The 18,938-nt window shown below is 34.2% G+C and overlaps 1 protein-coding gene across 1 annotated transcript; it reads right to left on the bottom strand.

The window, feature by feature from the left end:
• Positions 1-5,626: 5,626 nt before the first annotated feature.
• Positions 5,627-18,676, bottom strand: LOC126836924 (MOXD1 homolog 1-like). Its single transcript, XM_050570646.1, has 10 exons — positions 18,310-18,676; positions 11,786-11,941; positions 9,049-9,225; positions 8,881-8,967; positions 8,354-8,639; positions 7,961-8,241; positions 7,677-7,802; positions 7,393-7,577; positions 6,431-6,752; positions 5,627-5,862 (listed from the first exon to the last, which is right to left on the bottom strand). Exons 2-10 carry the CDS (start codon positions 11,936-11,938, stop codon positions 5,683-5,685), a joined length of 1,797 nt encoding a protein of 598 aa, XP_050426603.1. The 5' UTR covers positions 11,939-11,941; positions 18,310-18,676; the 3' UTR covers positions 5,627-5,682.
• Positions 18,677-18,938: the final 262 nt, after the last annotated feature.

The following is an 18,938-nucleotide window of genomic DNA, read 5'->3' as shown; positions in this document are numbered from 1 at the left end:
TAGACATCATCGTCATCACGGTGTTGATTAATTGAGTTAATTAAAACGCCAGTATACAGGGTGAGCCATATCTCTTAAAACAATTGCAATATTCAAATAACTAAATATGTACAACAGTTAGCATTGTCGGTACCACTAAAATTGTATATTATTTGCACTTTCAAGTTTTTGAAACTAAAACGGTATGTTGTGTCTTTATTATTTTACTTTTACGTTCAACCTAACCTAAGTAAAAATACTAAGTAAGTTTCATTAAATAACATTACACTTATTAAATTATATTTGTCAAGTTAACAAAATGTTAGTTGGGTTACCAAAGCGGTTACCTCGATTCCAACGTTCTCATTGGTTATCACGAAGTGTGATAACTGATAAGTGATAATAAAGTTCAATTTTTAGTTGATGTTATTTTCAAATTGTTTTCAAGTTTTAAAAATAGTTAAAAAAAGCACTAATTATATTTTGATGAAAGCTAATTAAGTAATGATCAAACATTACTGTTGCCAGTTAAAAAACGTTTGAGGTATAAACGAATAATTACAATTTTGTAGTTTTTCTTTTCAAAGATATTTTCTTATAAAAAAAACTTATAGCTGTTGACCAATCACCCTGTATAGGACGAATTAATTATTATCCCCAAGAACAATGCTATCGGTCGGTCATCCGAACGTCTTGTGTTCTTACAGTATTATCTGAAAATAATTGCATTGGTTTTTTTTGTTTTCAAAGAGTACAATTATTACTATCGAATGTCGTTTTCACGAAACCACGCTCTGAACAAACGATATCTGTGTCTGTCTGTACAATATGGGCATTACGCTTAATCACTGTAATAAAAAGTGCACATTCTGTTTGTAAGAAGCGGTATCGTAACAACTTTGAGCAAATATATATATAAACGGTTACTGAGCACATATTATATTGATTGTAATGATATTACAATTTTTTTTTTTTACATCCGGTTTCATTTTTGTTAATCGGTTGGAATCGATTAATATTCGTATATGACTTGTATAAAACACATACAAATCTATCAATATATCTGTGAAATTTAGAAGAAAAAAACAAAATAATTCAACCCATAAACCAAAAAATGTAAGAAAATAGATATAATTTTGGCGGATTTGACTACTTAAATGTATCAAGTTTGTGAAAAGTTTATTTGATAGTACACACATAGTACGGTTATATTTTTGTTTCGACTAGAATAAGCCTAAACTTATTGTCCATTGTTAAAAATAAAACACAGACAAAACTTGGTAGTGAGTTTTATTAATAATAGTACATTTTTTTTGTTTCATTAAAAAGCCAAAGTATAATCGTTAAAACTTTTAATTTGTTTCATTTACAATTAGTATGCTTCACTCTTTAAAAACCTTTCCCAATTGCTCAATCCCATAAATAATGGGTAGGTATAGGCTAGTCAAATAAATCTCTAAATCCTTCTAAAAAATTTTCTCTTTGGCTCATTTTGCTAAATTTTAATTTTTAAAAATGCACAAAGGCTCTCAATCGATCACTGACCATCACATTCAACCTACGTAAAAATCAATGTATATAAAACATAATAATAATAGACAATCAGTTGGGTTCATCAACATTTGTTAAAAATTCAAAATTGGGTTTCATCGAGATTTGATAGCCTTAACACTTTGTTAAAACGATTGTTAAATTAATCACCCGAAATCGGCTTGATAAACAGTTAACCGGCATGTTAAAATGTATTGAAGTACTTATATACAATATTTATATTATTAGAGTTCAGAAATTGTTTTATAATTTGTGTTGACTGAGTATACTAGTAATTTATAATAATGAATTACACATTTGAAGAGGAACTTCTTTATATTGAGTATTTAAAGAACAATAGAAAAGACATCTTCGATAACTTTTTATTAGGTAAGCAGAAGTTTTTTCATATAGGCAGATTAGATAAAAAGGAATGGCACAGGATTACATTATAGGCTCAAATATCATAATTTATTGTATTTTGTAATTTGGATAATATTATTATGTCTTGCCTGTCCTGAGTATAACAAAGGAAATAATTCTTATCACTACCTCATTTTTTTTAGGCCTTTAAAATAGAAAAAATTCTTTTAATGACCTGGATGACAAACTTCTTTTAGAAAGGTATAGACTGTCTAAACAATGTATTAAACAATTATATGTAAATTTTTTATATAAACCGAAACGTTAAAAGAAAGTAATATAAAATACCAAATAATAACAAACTGACAAATTAAATAATACAATCACTTATCAGTTATCACAATTAACATATCTTAATAACCAATGAGAACGTTGGGATCGAGGTAACCGCTTTGGTAACCCAACTAACGTTTTGTTAACTTAACAAATAGAATTTAACAATACTAATGTTATGGTGAAACTTATTTCATTTAACCAGATGTTAAATGAAATATTTTTTTTTGTATATAACATTGTGTTAAGAGTGTATTTAACAATAGTTGGTGAAACCGGCTAAACACAAAACACAGTTTCAGCATAGTACATAGAGATATCCTTGCAAATTTTTGTTTTTTAAAACATGTATACAACCGAATGTGAGTATATAATTTAAAAGCAGTAAACTAACATCGTAAAAAAAAAAAAAAATATGTGAATTTTTAATTTTTTTTATTGCTATACCGTTTTATAATTGAGATTTACATACATCCACTCGTTATGGTTTTATGCTGAGTAACAATAATTATGCTGTTTATATTCTATTTGTCATGCACCCATGTACAAAATTACATTATAATTTGTACAAAATTGCAAAGGGTTAGTGAACTGAACAGTGGCAACACTAAAGAAGATATCAATTTTTCAATTCCGAATGGTTTCTATTTCGAAACAAACATTTACCATTTCCACCGGTAGGTAGACATTGATTTAAAATAACTTAAATTTTCTTGGCTTTAATTTTAACAGCCACATTTTAAATTAGGATTTCTATATTTTAAGTGATTTTATTACTACTGTGGTTTATGAGATTATTATCAAAAACCTAATCAGTTCTTAGCAAATAATAGCCGTTCACTGTGAATATTGTGATTAATTATTTTCAGTAGGTTAAGCAAAATAGAATTCATGTGTAGGTAACCTATGTATTATATTATTTTGAGTGAGTATATAACTTTTCTTGTTTCATGTTATTGTGCGTACAACAACCAAAAAAACTACTCACGGGGCAACCAGAAGAATCCGGAGACACATTCTGACAGTGGGTGAGATTAATTATTATTCACTAACCCCAAACACAAACACGAAAAGCCGATATGTGGGCAAGTTTATACTCAGATCTCATTCCACACATTGAGCGGTATAACAGGTCTGAGATACCTGAAAAGTGTCCATTTTAAATAAATGTAGGGTCACGTACGCCGACATTGGTATGTACATATTAAATCATTGTCCAGTTATTATGGTATAGTTATTTTATGTGGGATTTTTTATAACTTTGATGCGGACCTAAAGGTAGGTATGGTTTTTTATTTTTTTGTCTAGACCCACGATAAACTGCTAAACCGATTTCTACATGTACTACTTTATTGGGTCGAACATTTTGAAAAAAATTTACCCTTCCTTTTAAAAAATAAATTAAAAACCCTTTCCTCGAGAAGGGGTGAACGTTTTTTGATCACTCGAGGTCTAAAAATTAAAATCAAACCGTAACTTTAGGAAAATTACTCTTGGACCGTATCAAAATATGTCTAAGGTTATTGTTGTGTCAATTCAACAAGTATCTTAAAAATATATTCAGTATATTATTACGACAATAACGGTAAAACTCTAATCGTTTTCACCCTACATATAAAAATACAATTTTAAGCACAATGTTGCTTTAGGGATTTATTTATTGACATTTCTGCCTATTTCTTTTATAATAAAAAGTAGTTTTTTTTTACTTTTCGAGAATATAATAAATTTCCTAATCGATCAGTCGAAATATTCAATCTCTTATATTGGACTCAATTATAGTTAGAGAACCTGAGCGCCCAGTAAGCATGTCAGTGTATATTTACATAAGCCAATTCACCAGGTTTTTCTCACCCTCGCATCTCTGCTTTCTCTCAAGATAGGATTTTAAAAGTTTAAAACATACATTAGTCTTAAGTAGCTCAGATTTTGCGGTGCTGATTTTGAAGATTGCAATTTTCAGCAGACTTGGCCACAATGTAGATATTATTACTTTGATAGGCTGGCATTTTTTGAAAGGAGGTCTGAAACTTGGCCCTTTTTTCTCGGTTAGGTCGTTGTCGGTAGATTATGCATACGTATTAAATAGTTCTTACCATACAAATTTTCGGATCGGAGCGTTTATTGGAAAGCGATTATACAACTTTCAGTTATAATAATTCCACACCAGTGATCTTTCCGACCCCCCTGTGTTGGCTATTTAATTTTGATAATAATTGAATTTTAATAACACAATATTATTTAGAAGCTGAAAATATGCCCGAAGGTGTGTAAATTAAATGTATGTATAATTTCCAAATTCATATTGTCTATATGTACCTGCATGTAGTTTTTATGGTGGCATTTTTTTTTTTTTTGTAATAAAACTTTTATATAGGACATGGCATAGGCATAGGTCATGCCACAATTAATAGCCTAACGCTTAAAATTTTTCATGGAACATATTTTATTATATCTGTTATTTTTTGGAAAAAATGTTTCCATTAAACTCTTTTTCGTTCAATATGTCAATAGGTAATGAGCATAAACTAAGTGATAAATAGCAAAACTATTAAGGCTAGTAAATTTGAATAATAACCATCGGTCAATTTTGTACTCAAATCGAATGGGCAACCATCCATATAATTACACTGGTGATATAGAAGTTAGTTTCCACTCTAAAAAAAGTTGTCTTCTCGACAAGATTTAGTCAATAACCAGGCAAGTGATGGTTCATTAATAATATTATTATTTCACTATGTCAAATTAATAAATTGACTACTAAATTAGGGACACTGAAAAAATAATTTATACATATATTTAATCGCGGTTTAAAAAAAAAAAATAGTATTTTTCCAGTTGACAGTAATTGTATAATTTAATTATAATTAGATAATTTTATGTATTGATTTGTGGAATTTTTTGTGATCTATTATAGTTATTTCTTAAAATAGTTATTTTTTATTACAGTATATAATACATTTAAAACGAGTAATGTAATAAAAAAATTGGAAATAAAGTGGAATTGTAAACGTTTTATTAGATAATTAGGTGTCTCAACAATTTTAAAACATACATTTTGCTTTAAGTGGCCTGTACTTAAGTAAGGAAAAATATAATCATTGAATTTAGTAGTTATAGAATATTAATAACTATTGAAAATAAGTAGTTCGCAGCTTAAAGCTTAAAGTAGATAATTTAAAGAAAAGAACTGGGGGAAAAAAGGCAAGGATTCAAAGGGGGTCATAGATCTGAAATAATTGACCCTTTTTTGGGGGTTTTCTAATTTTCAGACCTTAAGTCCAAATGAATGGGCAAGGCGACATGACGATAAATAAGTTTTCATATAATAGTCTAATAAGTGACAGAGCAATCACAAAATTTTAATATTATTTTATTAAAAAAAAAAAACTATACTAAATTATGTACAAACATACTTTGGTAATATTGACTTGAACTTACATGCTATAAACTACACAATGAATGAGTGGACTTTATTTAAACAATTTTAATATCTAATGTATAAATCAGTGCGGTGCTTAATAAAATCAATACATAGGAACTATTCAGGATCGGCGACGAGTTTTGGAATTTGTTTGAAAGTGGCACGCATGCCTCATCTGTGATTTTTGGCTCGTTGTAAGCTGTGAAGTTGGGATACGCATAAGTATTCATCATCTGTAAAACAAAAATAAGACCATCTCATTATTTTTTTTCATATCTCAAAAATTGTCCTTTTAAGGACACATTTAGGTCAGAAAAATGTGTCAGTCAGAATCGTTAACATGCTTCAAAAAAAAAAAACCGATCAATTAATCATTATTTCCTCACACCCTTAGTTTGCCGCCTTCTGACATAGTGTTAGGTCGCTTGAAAAAAAGCATTGCTAAAGGATGACTTTTTGAGAAATACTATCTAATCAACCTATGGGATTACATATGTGAAGTGTATTCCAACAATGGTACCTCACTGTACTGTCAAGTTTTGAATTTACCGCCATGGTAGGGATGGTTTGAGTAATATGCTTTTAAGGAGTCAGCAATTCCTGACAATTGACTTTGCCTGGGAAGGAGATTGTTATCAGTCAAAACGTGCTGATATGGTGAATTTTTGGATGTGGTTTTTCAGTCACTTAACTCTCCTTTCAATCATAAGTAGGTAATTTTGACCAGCTACATTTTTGGGACTTTATCAATATTAAGTTGTGGATTTAGTGGATGACTGACAATATTTTTGTGAAACTTACTAGTGCTAATGTGTCGTTTTGCAAACGGCAAAAGGTCATGTGTTTGCCGGTGATAAGTCGGCTTTCAATGTTCCTGGTCAGAAGACTGTCTTCCCACGGTATGTTTTCCAAATGTTGTTGAAACGTTTTGTTTTGGAATTCCACGGGCTCCATAATTTCCAAATCCCTAAACAGATTGGGTTCGCTGTTTTCTTCGATCGTGAACGAAGGCTGCTTCATTAAGTACGAAATGTGTGCCTGGTTGAGTTCTTCCAGAGATTTTTCACTGTCGAACGCCGGCGCTATCAACGGCGTGGTCGTTTTGGTTGGCGGCTTCGCAGTCCTAAAAAAATACAAACAACTAATTGGTCAATGTGATCACATAGTTTTGCAATATGCTAATAGCCCGTCCAACAAGTGCGGAGTATACCACCTCATTGTATAATCTATACTCTTCTTTTTCATTTCTCTCTAATAAAAGTAGTTTCCTGACCAGCTCTCTCCTCCAATCCCTTTAAAATATCCTTCCTTATTCCCAACATTAGATCTCTCTTGTTCCGTGTGTGTCAATTGCTCTGGGTTCCAGGTCACTCTAAGATCATTGGCAACGTAACAGCTGATTCCCTAGCCACTTCAACTGCATTCTTCCTTAATCGACATGGACTTCTCATCCCTTATCGTGACATCTACCCAGAAAACTACTTTACAGTCGTGGCAGTTCAAACGACAGTTATTCCTGTCAATTTTTCCTTGTGACATCGACGTATCAGCCCTATTATCCCTCGTCCCCCCTGGTTTAATGGCCTTGTTCTGATACCAAAAGAAATTACATCTTTTACCCGTCTGGCCATAATCTCGTTCTTTATTTTTCTTTTATTATTTCTCTCATGTGACATAAACCACATATTATGTGATTTTCCCCATCTTCTTTATCATTTCTACTCTCTCTTCTAGTAGAAATAAGCTTATTAAACTTGACTTACGAGCTTTCGGCTAATTTCAAAAAGATCTTCTCGACGCCTTCCATGTTGTAATCTAAAAACTGTTGGACGCCGAACGTCTCGAAAAAGAATGGCACGGGAGTCATGCTGAAGCAACTGGCCAACGGCGTTCGCGGATAATACGTGACGAAAGCCAAGCACATTTCCTGTTTGGTCGAATAGCCTCCCTGCGTTAAGATAAAGTTTAGGATTCGTGACGACAAAAACTTTATTACCACAGCAGTTTAACCGTTGAAATCAAACGATTGCACTTAAATACTACTCACGTGAGTCAGATGCGGTCTGTCTTCAGTGTTGTACACGCACTCGGTGATGAGTTCGTCTCCGGGATATACGGTTACTTCATTGGCCAACTCTCTGGCTTGTTGATAGCCAAAGTCGTAGCGGTCGTCCTGAGACAAAAATGAAAATTAAAACACGTTTGCTGGGGAAAAAAAATTCGTGAGGTTTTTAGCTAAAGCTGAAATTTAGAAGCATGATATTCATGGTTTTCCGGCTTTGTTAAACAAATCTCATCAATTATCTTGGTTGATCCCGGTCGGTTTGTTACCTTGGCTATGGTGGCCATTTCTTGGTCGTGCCTGATGTGTCGAAGTTTGAGCTTTCTGGACGCTTGGTGTGCGTGCAAAAGAACCGAAGTGATCTTCACTCCTCGTTCGGGGAACATAACGTTAGTGCAGTCTTTGTCACACAGACTGGACGTCTTGTAGTGGACTTGTCTAGGTGGAATTATGTGCATCGGCGACACGGCCATACCGACAGCCATAATGCCTGCGTCGTTTGCCCTTAAGTGATCCGTATGGTACACCCTGACGCCCGAATTGTCCATAACTACACAAAGAACGGTTAGGTTAGGTTAGATTCAGCAGGTTGTGTGATGCCAATTTTTCAAAAACCCAAGTACAGTGTAAACCAGATAATGGTTCATACAAAAATTGCATACCTTTTCTTAATGTAGGGTTATCGTAGTGTACTTCTAACATGTAATACAAGTGCCTGTCTTTGATGGGAACGCCAATATGTTTGGGCAAGAACTGACCGTCAGAACCCATTGCCCACGTTACCACTGGCGAAACACACTTGTTCCAATCGTCAGGCATGTTGTTGCCGTAACATTGTTCACCTTTTAGCGTCACGTACCGTTCCATTGTGTCTGGTCCATCGTCGCACTCGTACAGTATCATGTGATGAATAAGACTTCGTGTGTCGGGGTTCAGCAATGGCACAAACTAATGAAAATATTTTTGAAATTAGTTAAATTATCATTTACATGTGGTCCAGGAAAAATCCAGTAGAAATATGTCCAGACATAGTTATGATCTATTACCAAAATTCCAAAGACATAACTCACATAAATTAATAACATGAAAATGAAAATGATTCAACTACAATAGTTAAATTAAGAGTTTTTAGAATACTCATTCCTATAGCTTGTGATATAATAAAGTCACATCTATTCATTATACTTACTCCTACGATATGATTTTTCGATGTGATATTAGGTGCTCTGAAAATCTTACACCAGTAAAGCGTATCGATGTTGTCCTTAAGATACAACTAAAAGAAAAAAAAAATACAAATAATCGGTTAGGAAATATGCGCATATAATTTTATTTTCGAGAATTCGATTTCGTTTACATTGTCCATTGTGACGTCCCATCGATCATAGTAATCTGTGTTCGGTCTGTACTTGGAGCCTTTCGGATGAAAGCTCTGAGTGCCCCTCCACGAATCTCCTAATTTAAGAGCCTCTGTATATTGTCTGTCGATTGGATCTCGATCACTCAATGTCCAAAGCATTCTCATAGTGTCATTCTATATAATTTACAACAAAAAACAATTACATAATTTTTTAAAAATAACGTCATATTCTAGGTCAGGTCGCTCTCCTGTTGGCTAATGAATTAAAGTGGCAAAAAAAGCTATTTAGAAATTATTAAATCATATTTGTTTTATGAATGTGGAATTGAAGTTTTATAATACATTGGTAGATGATATTGCACTAGACTCTAAAGAAAAATACTTGGTGACTAGCGAATTTCACCATAACTACATCAATACACATTTGTATGAAATACAAATTCGTCGGATCGAAAATCCACGACCTTCGTAATACCCTAAGCTATAAAGAAAACATGTAAGCCCCGCTATTTCCTTGTTAACAAGAATTTATTATTGTGCGCATAAACATTACATAATAACCATTTACGAGCAAAATAAAAGTTCATACTGCGAAGCATGGTTTTCGAAGAAAATATTATTGGACGAAATCATACATTATATATTTTCCATTCTCACGAGAAATAAAAAAAAAAATAAATTCATGATAGAAATGAAATTATAATATTGTATTAAATAATACTAATTTAGTGCAGTAGCGACGGTCGTTGACCAGAGCTATTGTTTAAACATGAACGCAATAACCGAAACAAATAATTATAATAATATTATAATTTAATTTTTCATTTTTTATGATACCTTGTTCGCTGAAGCATTCGTATCACGTTCAGGGTTATGCGACCGTATTCGTCATAGTTGCCAAGAAAACCCAACAAAGTACGCAGCCAGTAACAGAGTAGCACATAATATATTATGTTGAAGATGGCCGAATCGCAGAAAAATTATAATTGATGCCAATTGGTATCAAGTACAGCAAACCAGTTAGCACAATTCAACCTTGCTTCCATTATCAGGCCATCGATGTCGGATGTATTGCTATTTGATAGGTTCCATTGCCTTTAGTATCTGAGAGTAGTGCTCAGTTTCAATAGTAGTGCTGGTTGTCAGCGGCTAACGATAGAGTGATCCACGAGCTGATTTGGTAAAGAATTCACAGAGAAATTATTTTAATTTTCTCAACAAAAACTGACAGTTTTGCATTGCTTCAGCAGTGGGTTATAATACCGAATCAAACTCATCAAATCCAGGGGATAACCTAACCTATAGGGGATCGTCATTCAGCCATTCGTTGCAAATCTCTCAAAAAAAGAGCAGCCTAAGTAGGAGCAAATGAATCATTGCACGGGGATTCAGATTGAAGAGGTCCATGCGATGAGACTTGGGTTCGGCATTTTGATCCACTGCTGAGGCAGGAAATTGCAGCATGGAAAAAGGTCGATCAAAATCATTAGTTACCATGTTAATTCTTCACCAAATGATTTCTCGGAGCTCTCATCGCAAGCCAATTAATTGAACTACACTCTACACTACTCTCAACTGGTTTTGGGACACCTTTTGCATGGCTCCTACCTCACACCGTGTTGATGCATTCGTGCTAGAAGAATGATCCGGTTAATCCAGAACGCTGGCCTGCGCCGAAATTTCAACCGTCAAAAAAGTATACCGTACAAGTTTTAGAATAATTATCAGAGATATAACCGTTGTGGCCATACAAGCCGGCTGTTGTACAGCAAAAATGTACTGCATCGGCGACCAACCGTATCATTAAAACGATTCCTATTATTCCTGGGTCTGTTGTTTGTACACACTTGAGCAGGTGTCTCTGCAGCGTACCGGCAGCAACAAACGTTCTCGCGTCTAGTGGCAATCAAAATGCATTGGGCCGTTTGCAAGCGTTCCGATGAATACAAATTAGAACTGTGATGCTATTGTATCCACGCATGCATACCGCTTTCAACGTGTCGTTGCGTTTATATATTCATTTTATACATTTGCCGGTTTTCGACGAAAAATTGTCCAAGTCTCTACAACGACGTTGTTACCAGAAAGTTTATTAGCCATAGCGCAGTTAAAAAGAAACGATTTCACAAGTTCGCTCGGCCATTTTCTACTCTCTATTTGGTTAAAGTTTTCGCCAAAATTGCCACACGATTAAAACTTCCAAACTTACTCCAGAGTACTACTACTACTACTAGAGTGTTCCTTCAAAGCGAATATATTAATTTGAAAAAAAAATATACTCCAAACAAGAGTTCCTCGACTGCGTATTTCAATAAATCATTAAATAAGACATCCATTTGTAAGCCAATTATTCAAATCGCATTGAATTGCCAAACAATCGCCAACAGACAAAAGCTAGAAATACTATTGGAGATAAATGACAGGAGCCCAGTACCCACCGGAAACAATGCATAGCGTTGATTGGCTTAATCCTTATATAAATAACAGTGACAGTGACGTCGGCGGTTGATAGTTAATGTACATTGAAAACAACGATTGGGTAGTTCTCGTCGAAGACAAAAATGTTATATTTCTACAAACACTGAATCGATTTTGCATATAACAAAAACAAACAATTGGCTGTAGTAGTAGCGTGTGTGGTAGGTATGACGGGAAATGTGAAATATAATAGTAGGTTAATTGATACCTTTAGTTCTCTAAGTATAATAATGATAAAATTTGTATATATACATACTTGAAACACGACGTCATCGTGTGTGTCGCAGGTGTCCCAAGCCCTCCGGAAGACAACGGAAATGTGGGAGCCATTTTGAACGGAAGCCAACAGCTCGTAGTCTTGGCTTACATCCTTCTCCGGCATAAGACCCCCGTCGTTTTTGCCATGCATATCCTACAAAAAAAAAACAACATAATTGTATTATTTATTACATCATAGATGCAAGCACGTGTTCGGAAATGCCATAGTTATCATTTTACAGTTATGACATTTGGACGCCATTTATCAGGTATGAACTAGTCCAGAAAATTGTCGAACAACGAGATAAGAGCAATTCTGAACATGACTAGGAGCCGACCAAAACACCTAGCTAAAACCAAATTTATTCTATAAAGAATTTAGATTAACAGTTAACAGTGGTTTGGTTCCATTCTGATACATGCTATCCATTTCATAATACATTTTTGTTAAATGCTAACCTAACCTAACCAAGATACTTAGATACAACTAAATTCTCATAAATTAATCAATATTGTTTCAAATGGTGGAGAACAAAATATATTTGAGCAATAGCATTGTATAAGCGCTAGTTTTTTTTATTAAACAATATATTATTTCTAATACAATCTATGAAAAATATTATTAAGACAATCAATAATTGGACAAAAAACTAAATGTTTCATACATTTGTATAAACTATATTCCCACGACTTTTTGTTGCTGTATATACCTTGCTTCTTAGCGATTAAAATCAACTTAACTGACTACTTATAACTGTATACTGTAACACCGGACTTGGTTTAAGACGTTTATTTAAAGTGTTGACGTATTTTATTTATAACTGCCGAAAACCGGAATCGTCCCAAATGGGCGAAACACTTAAGAAATTCCGTTTTCGCTTCTTATTTAGTATAATAAAATTCCACAGTTTTCTGGTAAAAAAAAAACAGCAGGTGCATGTTTCACGTGATTAAAAATTAACGGTTTGTACAACTAAGTTGTTTGAAAACAAAAGCAATTATAAATGCTTGCCGTATGTTGTCTGGATTTTTTTGATTATACTAAACTGTTGGTTTAATAATAAAAACAACCGTTTTTTTTGCTCAGATGAAAATTATTATATTTAGTATTGAAAATGTATAAGAAAATGTGGGTGTATGAAAATCTTGTTGATTTCACAAGTTATTAATTCTTAACACGAATGTATCTTATGGACGGTTGTCAGTTTAAAACAATTATCATGAAACCTTCAGTGAAGGGTTAAAAATCTGTCCCATTAAAATACTGTTTTACGCTTTAATTTATCAATTTATTTACTCATTTAAATTCGGTTATGTTCGGTTAAGTTAGGTTAGGTTATGTTATGTTTGGTTGATGGAATGGTTAGTTTTATGTGCAACTAAAATTGAGAAAGAAATCAAGTAATGATACACAACAGTTTTGTTTTAATCAATATCATGCAGTGAAAAAATGTAAATCTTTTTATTGTTTAAAAAAAAAGAAAAATACTTTTTGGTTTACCCGAGTTACTTTGAGTAGGTCTAACTACGAGTAATTACCATGTAATTTATAGATCTTACAATGGAAGTTATTTTTCGAATAACCAAAATAGATTAAAGTATATACGCGTGCAAGTGTGTGTTTACTTGAATATATATATATATATATATATATATATGTAGTGGTGATCCGGAATTCCTTAGATAATACAAGCGGCGTCGTTCAAGGTGAAGTTATGCGGAAAAATCATTGCCCCTGAGAATTTTCTCACAGGACGTTTTGCTATATACTGTGTAAGAGCCGAAATAAGAATTACAGAATATAAAACGAGTGCGTTGGGTTGGCTCGGGCACGATAATAAAATTATGTTGTTTTTCTCACGAATAAAAAAAAAAAAAAAAAGACCCTGAGTATTGTGAGATGATCGAAAAAGTCTCGTGGGAACCGGCGGAAACCAGTTACGTCGAAAGGGATCAACGCATTTATTATTTGAAGGACAATAACCAAGCCGCCGACGGTTGAAAAAATATTTTTATTTTCAAGTAAGCAAACTAAACCTACATATTTTTTTTTTCTGCTTGATTGTATATCGTGCGAATTATCCAACTGCGTATAACACTGTTAGTTGTGTTGAACTTTGTCCGTGGGTTAGGTATTAATACCTACATAATATAATAATTGAGTAGGTAATACATTTACGGAATTCCAGTGTACATTCCTCAATAAACCGGTGATACAATATTTAAATGCCCTCTATATTATTACAGTCTCGAGTAAATTGCATTAGTCGTCGTTTGTCGTTACCTTTATTTAATTTAATTTCCCCCCCCCTCCCCCCCATTATTATCCTCCTCAGTCGTTGCAAAGAATTTGTGTTTTATGAAAGTCATCCGTTGTGATGAGAATATTATTGTTGTAAGAACATTATATTATGTATATGATGTTTGTCGCCATCGCCCTCACACGTGTCGTGTCACTCGACCAAAAGTGAACAAATGTTGTGCATTTTATTAAAATATAATATAGTCTCCTTCTGCAATTGGCTGGAAACTTGTAGGACGTTATAATACTATTTTTTAACGCGGTATAGTGTCTTTAAGTCGACCAAAAAAATTCTTAAGACATTTTGTCTTATGGCTTAGGGTCATTCTGAACATTTGTCCGTCACGTTTAAGAAGTGTGGATACTCTTAATTTTTTTTTTAGAGATATTTACTCATCTACTCGATTAGTTTACACTCATTAAAGAATAGAGCAAGAGATTCTTTAGATACAACCGAAATCTCATAAATTGCCCATTGAATAATATTATGATATTTAATTGAACGTTTTTAAATGGCGAATAGCAAATAATTGAGCGTAACACAGTGCGAACGCTAGATTTTCATTAAATGATTTATTCGTAATACAATTTATAAGCAAATATTTTCGTGCAGTTGGAAATACCTTTAAAAAATTCAACCTTTGGCCTAAAGTTAAATATTTCAAAAACTTTCCTACAACTTGGCGAATGGAAAATGTATCTTGTCGGGCGATTAAAAAATAGACTTGCGTTAAACAGTACTCGTTCAAATAATCGGTCGTCTTACAATTCCTTCAACCCACAACAGCTAGTGTACCATTAGCGGGCTTCGGCCATATAACATTATGTACTCGAGTCGAATGTCGTTATTAACTTTTCACGATGCCGGTGGTTAGCTGAGCGATACCGAAATGGGTTCATCCTACGTTAACGGTTCCGAGTAAATGGTTTTCTTACCGAAATAAAAACATAATATCACATCGTATAGAAATTACCGGACGTGACCATCTAGCAGCACCTGGCTGCGATGAGTCGTTCCACGAGAGTGGCGCGTGCCTTTTTCAAGACAGTTCATTGAGAAAACGCACCGTGAAAGAAAAACGAGTTGTGGTTTTTTTTTATGTAATAAAGTTTAATATCCTCCGGCCTAATGGATACGGTATATATTTTTTTTCAACCCATCAAACGGGCTCGTTTAAAAACGGATAACAAACAGCCTACCGTTGGCTGCGTTCGCCCTGGACGTGGCGCTTCGACATCACAAACTTTGCAAGGGAATCAGTTCACAATTATTAATTGAAAACGACGAGTATGATAATAATAATAGTGATGGTAATTATGATAACAATAACGATAAAGACTTTAACTAAAACAAGTTAAAAGTTAAGAGCATCCACACTTCATGCAGATATACATCGATACATGGGTATGTCCTGCAATCTAGTATCTCTAATCTATTTTCTTTAACCCACTATGTCTATTAATTCACCTCCATTCTCCTCCATAATTCCTTAATACTCCTCTATAATCCATAATGACGCCAGCACTGTGACACAAAACGTGACGGCCAAATGTTCAGAATGACCCCCAGCCATAAGACATATCCATATCAAAACTAGTCAAGAGCAGTTTTTAATAGGACTATGGCCAGCAAAATATAGTTAAGGATGGAAAATTTGGGAAATTAAATTAAATTTGGACGGAAAAAAAAAACAAAGCATACTTAAAGAAATTTAGATTTACAGTAACGATTTAAACCTGACTTTAATTTACTCGGTGAAATATTACCGTTATCATTATTACTGTACAAGTTGTGCACTTTACTTGTTATTTTGTCTTGATCCACATTCGACCTGGACTTCGACAAAAGTAACATAAGTAAATTAAGTTTTTTTTCAAAAATTTAGTGTCTAACGTTAAGTCGATACTACGAAAAAACATTACCTTTTCCTTGACATGAAATAATATAACACCGTATATTTTGTTTTTATCCTATACTTCATGATAAATAACTGAATTATACGTCACTAACTAATTTAAATACAAAGTACTTGATATGTTTGAAAAAATCATTCGAATTACTGTTCATCCAAGTATTAGATCAATCAATCAATGTACGTCTAACGTGTACTTGTCATGCTGATATTTTGATAATATTTTTAAATTCCAACCCAAAGCGTTTTATAGAAATAATAGAAAACGTGAAGACCGTTATATTTTATTTCAAAATATGCACAAAAATAAAGAACCAAAATTGTGCATGTAATACATCTAGGTACTTTTTCTAGTATTTAAAAATTTAACCTTTAATTTATTGGAGACAAATTCATTCTTAGTTTAGGACTAACGTTCTAATCTGAATGATATATAATTGTATTTAATAGCTAACAAAAATAATAATAATTCAAGTAAGGCAAAACTCATTGACCACAGCTAGTCAATTAGTCAACGCTACCTGTGCACGATTATATAAAACTAAGTATAGGTATCAACTAGCATATGTTCACCGTTGCGTGTCCAGGAATAAACAGTGCTCACAATCGTGGGACCAGCATATTAAACAGACAAGTTGAATCCAGCAAATAATGTATTTATGATGTTATACATAAAAAAAAAAACTAATAATTTCAAAAACACATAATTTCAAAAACATTAATAGCTCAGCTGCGCATCGAAGCTAAAAGTTTAATATACAATTAAGCAAGAAGAAGAAAAATTCTTTTCAAAGTTGTTTTTGGATTTTGGGCAAGCCATTTTTCGGTTAAAGCACTTATACACAATATGGTGGTTGGCCAAAAAACCCAAAGAGCACCAAGTTTGTTTGAAAGCGATGAACATTATGAACGTTTTATTACCAAACTTCCAAGAGCATAATTAATACATTGCTTTCAAAGTTTTGTAAATGTTCATGTTATAATAATCCTAAAACCGTCGGACGCACAATTCAAAGATACCATTTCATATTTATACTTAATTAGCTTGATTTATAAGCAAAACAAAAAAAAAGGGTTGGATTTCCAGCTAAAGTTTAAAACGTAAAAGCTCGATTGTGTTTGACAAATTAAACTGATTAAGTTTAAATCTCGTTAAAAATAATATGAGACCGACCGAGTGGACTAATTAAACGAAACCATATTCAATCAATGTCTTATAATTTATAATTATCACCGGAAGACATTATGGCTGTCCTTTTTGAGTACATAATTTCGTCGGCGACGGTAAATATAATACAATTTTGTGTATTTGGCATTTACCAAGCACAAACAGAGTGTACAGCACAACACAGCATGGTAATATATGACTACACGCCCTACTACCTGGGCCCCATTCATTCTTTTCAGCCCTTTTCATTCAGTCAAAGGAGCAGGTAAAAAAATAAAATAAATAAAACGTTCAGCAAATATTTCTTAAGACATTTTTTGAATTCCAGTAGCTCACCGCTTGTGTGTGTGTGTGTGTGTGTGTTTTTTTTATCACTACATGGCAGCGATAGTGTCATTTATATTTTCAGATTATTTGCCTTAAATGAGTTGTGCTCATGTTTGTAAATTAATTTTCGAACACGTTGGATTCCACGAGGACAATATAATAATTATATTATTCGCAATTATTATTGCATTCACGTAGTAGTCATCCTGCACGCATTCCTTCGTGTGCCAAACAACATGGTACTTACACACTACCACAGAGTGTTATTTGTCAAAACTTAATATACAACAGCTGTACCTGTCAAATACCAACCGTCTGTACTTTGTTTCCCGGCATAACTTTCTTCGGTTAATTATTTAAATTATAATAATATTCAAACGCATTTATTTCGACGATATGATTCAGTGGGAAGACACGAAAGTCACATTATACATGGCGCCCCTATTGTATAGGACCTGTCATTGCGCAACGTTCAGTGGTTCATAATAGAGTCTTTTTAATACCAGGTAGAGGTCCAGGCGGGTAAGTTTATTGTAAACGAAAATTGTAGCTTATTATATTGTTTGAATACATTGAATGGTTTCGATTATTTAAATTTAAAAAAAAAACCATAATGGGGGTTGTGTAATAATAAGGTGTAATATTGCTTATCTACAAATGAGGGGAGGTGGCCAAAATTGAACGTAGCAAAACCGGTAAAATATTTAGGCTGGAGGAATAGGTTAGGTTTGGTTTGGTTAGGTTAGGTTAGGTTAGGTTGGGTTTGGTTAGGTTAGGTTTGGTTAGGTTAAGAAAAAGTGGCCTGTACTCACCAGTATATGAGGCTCATTGGTCTCGTCGTCGGTCCACACCAGCACCACGTCCACGGCGGTGCCGGGCTGGGCGAATCCCAGGGCCACGAAGCCGCGGGTTTTGGCCGTCACGCGAAACACTATGCAGTCGTCGTAAGGTTGGGCGGCCACGTACAGGTCGTCGGCGGCCAACACCGGCTGCCCGTACTTGCCGGCCAACAGGGTGGCCACGGTGTGGTTGACGGACGCATAGGGCACGGCGGCCGCGGCGACGACTTTTGAATTATTACCAACGACCACGGCAACCGCACAGCACCACCAGCACAACCACCAGCATCGCCACCGGCACGACGGCGAAGACGACCACAGCGGAGACGATGTCCACGGCATGGCGACTGCGCGTACACTGTGGACCGGTCGTCGACGGTTGGAACACCGAACACCTGGCCCCACCGCGGCAGCTTGCCGACCGTTGTTCGAGCACATGGTGTTTGCTTCCGAACAACAATAACGCTCCGGCACCGGAACTCTCGCTCTGGCTCACTCCCTCCAAACGTGTATGCCTGCATGCGTGCCGGGGGGTTATAACTCGGCGGCAAGCGGCTAAGGCATAAGGGTATTCTGTTTTTTTTTATCGTATAATAATACAT

The sequence above is a fragment of the Adelges cooleyi genome, unplaced genomic scaffold, assembly GCF_023614345.1.
Source record: "Adelges cooleyi isolate 19-005CV unplaced genomic scaffold, UGA_ACOO_1.1 ACOO_flye_CR_arks_rails_tigmint_CR_PRNA_10, whole genome shotgun sequence".
Taxonomy (NCBI): domain Eukaryota; kingdom Metazoa; phylum Arthropoda; class Insecta; order Hemiptera; family Adelgidae; genus Adelges; species Adelges cooleyi.
The sequence above is the reverse complement of the archived record's forward strand: the minus strand, read 5'-3'. Positions and strand labels throughout refer to the sequence as shown.

What these genes read in the sequence shown, in the direction of transcription:
- LOC126836924 (XM_050570646.1), bottom strand. Translation starts at nt 11,938, where the DNA reads ATGCATGGCAAAAACGACGGGGGTCTTATGCCGGAGAAGGATGTAAGC. An exon ending in GGGACGTCACAATGGACAAT is followed by an intron (nt 8,968 to 9,048) that starts GTAAACGAAATC and finishes TTTTTCTTTTAG; the next exon opens with TTGTATCTTAAGGACAACAT. An exon ending in AAAACGACACATTAGCACTA is followed by an intron (nt 5,863 to 6,430) that starts GTAAGTTTCACA and finishes TTTGTTTTACAG; the next exon opens with ATGATGAATACTTATGCGTA.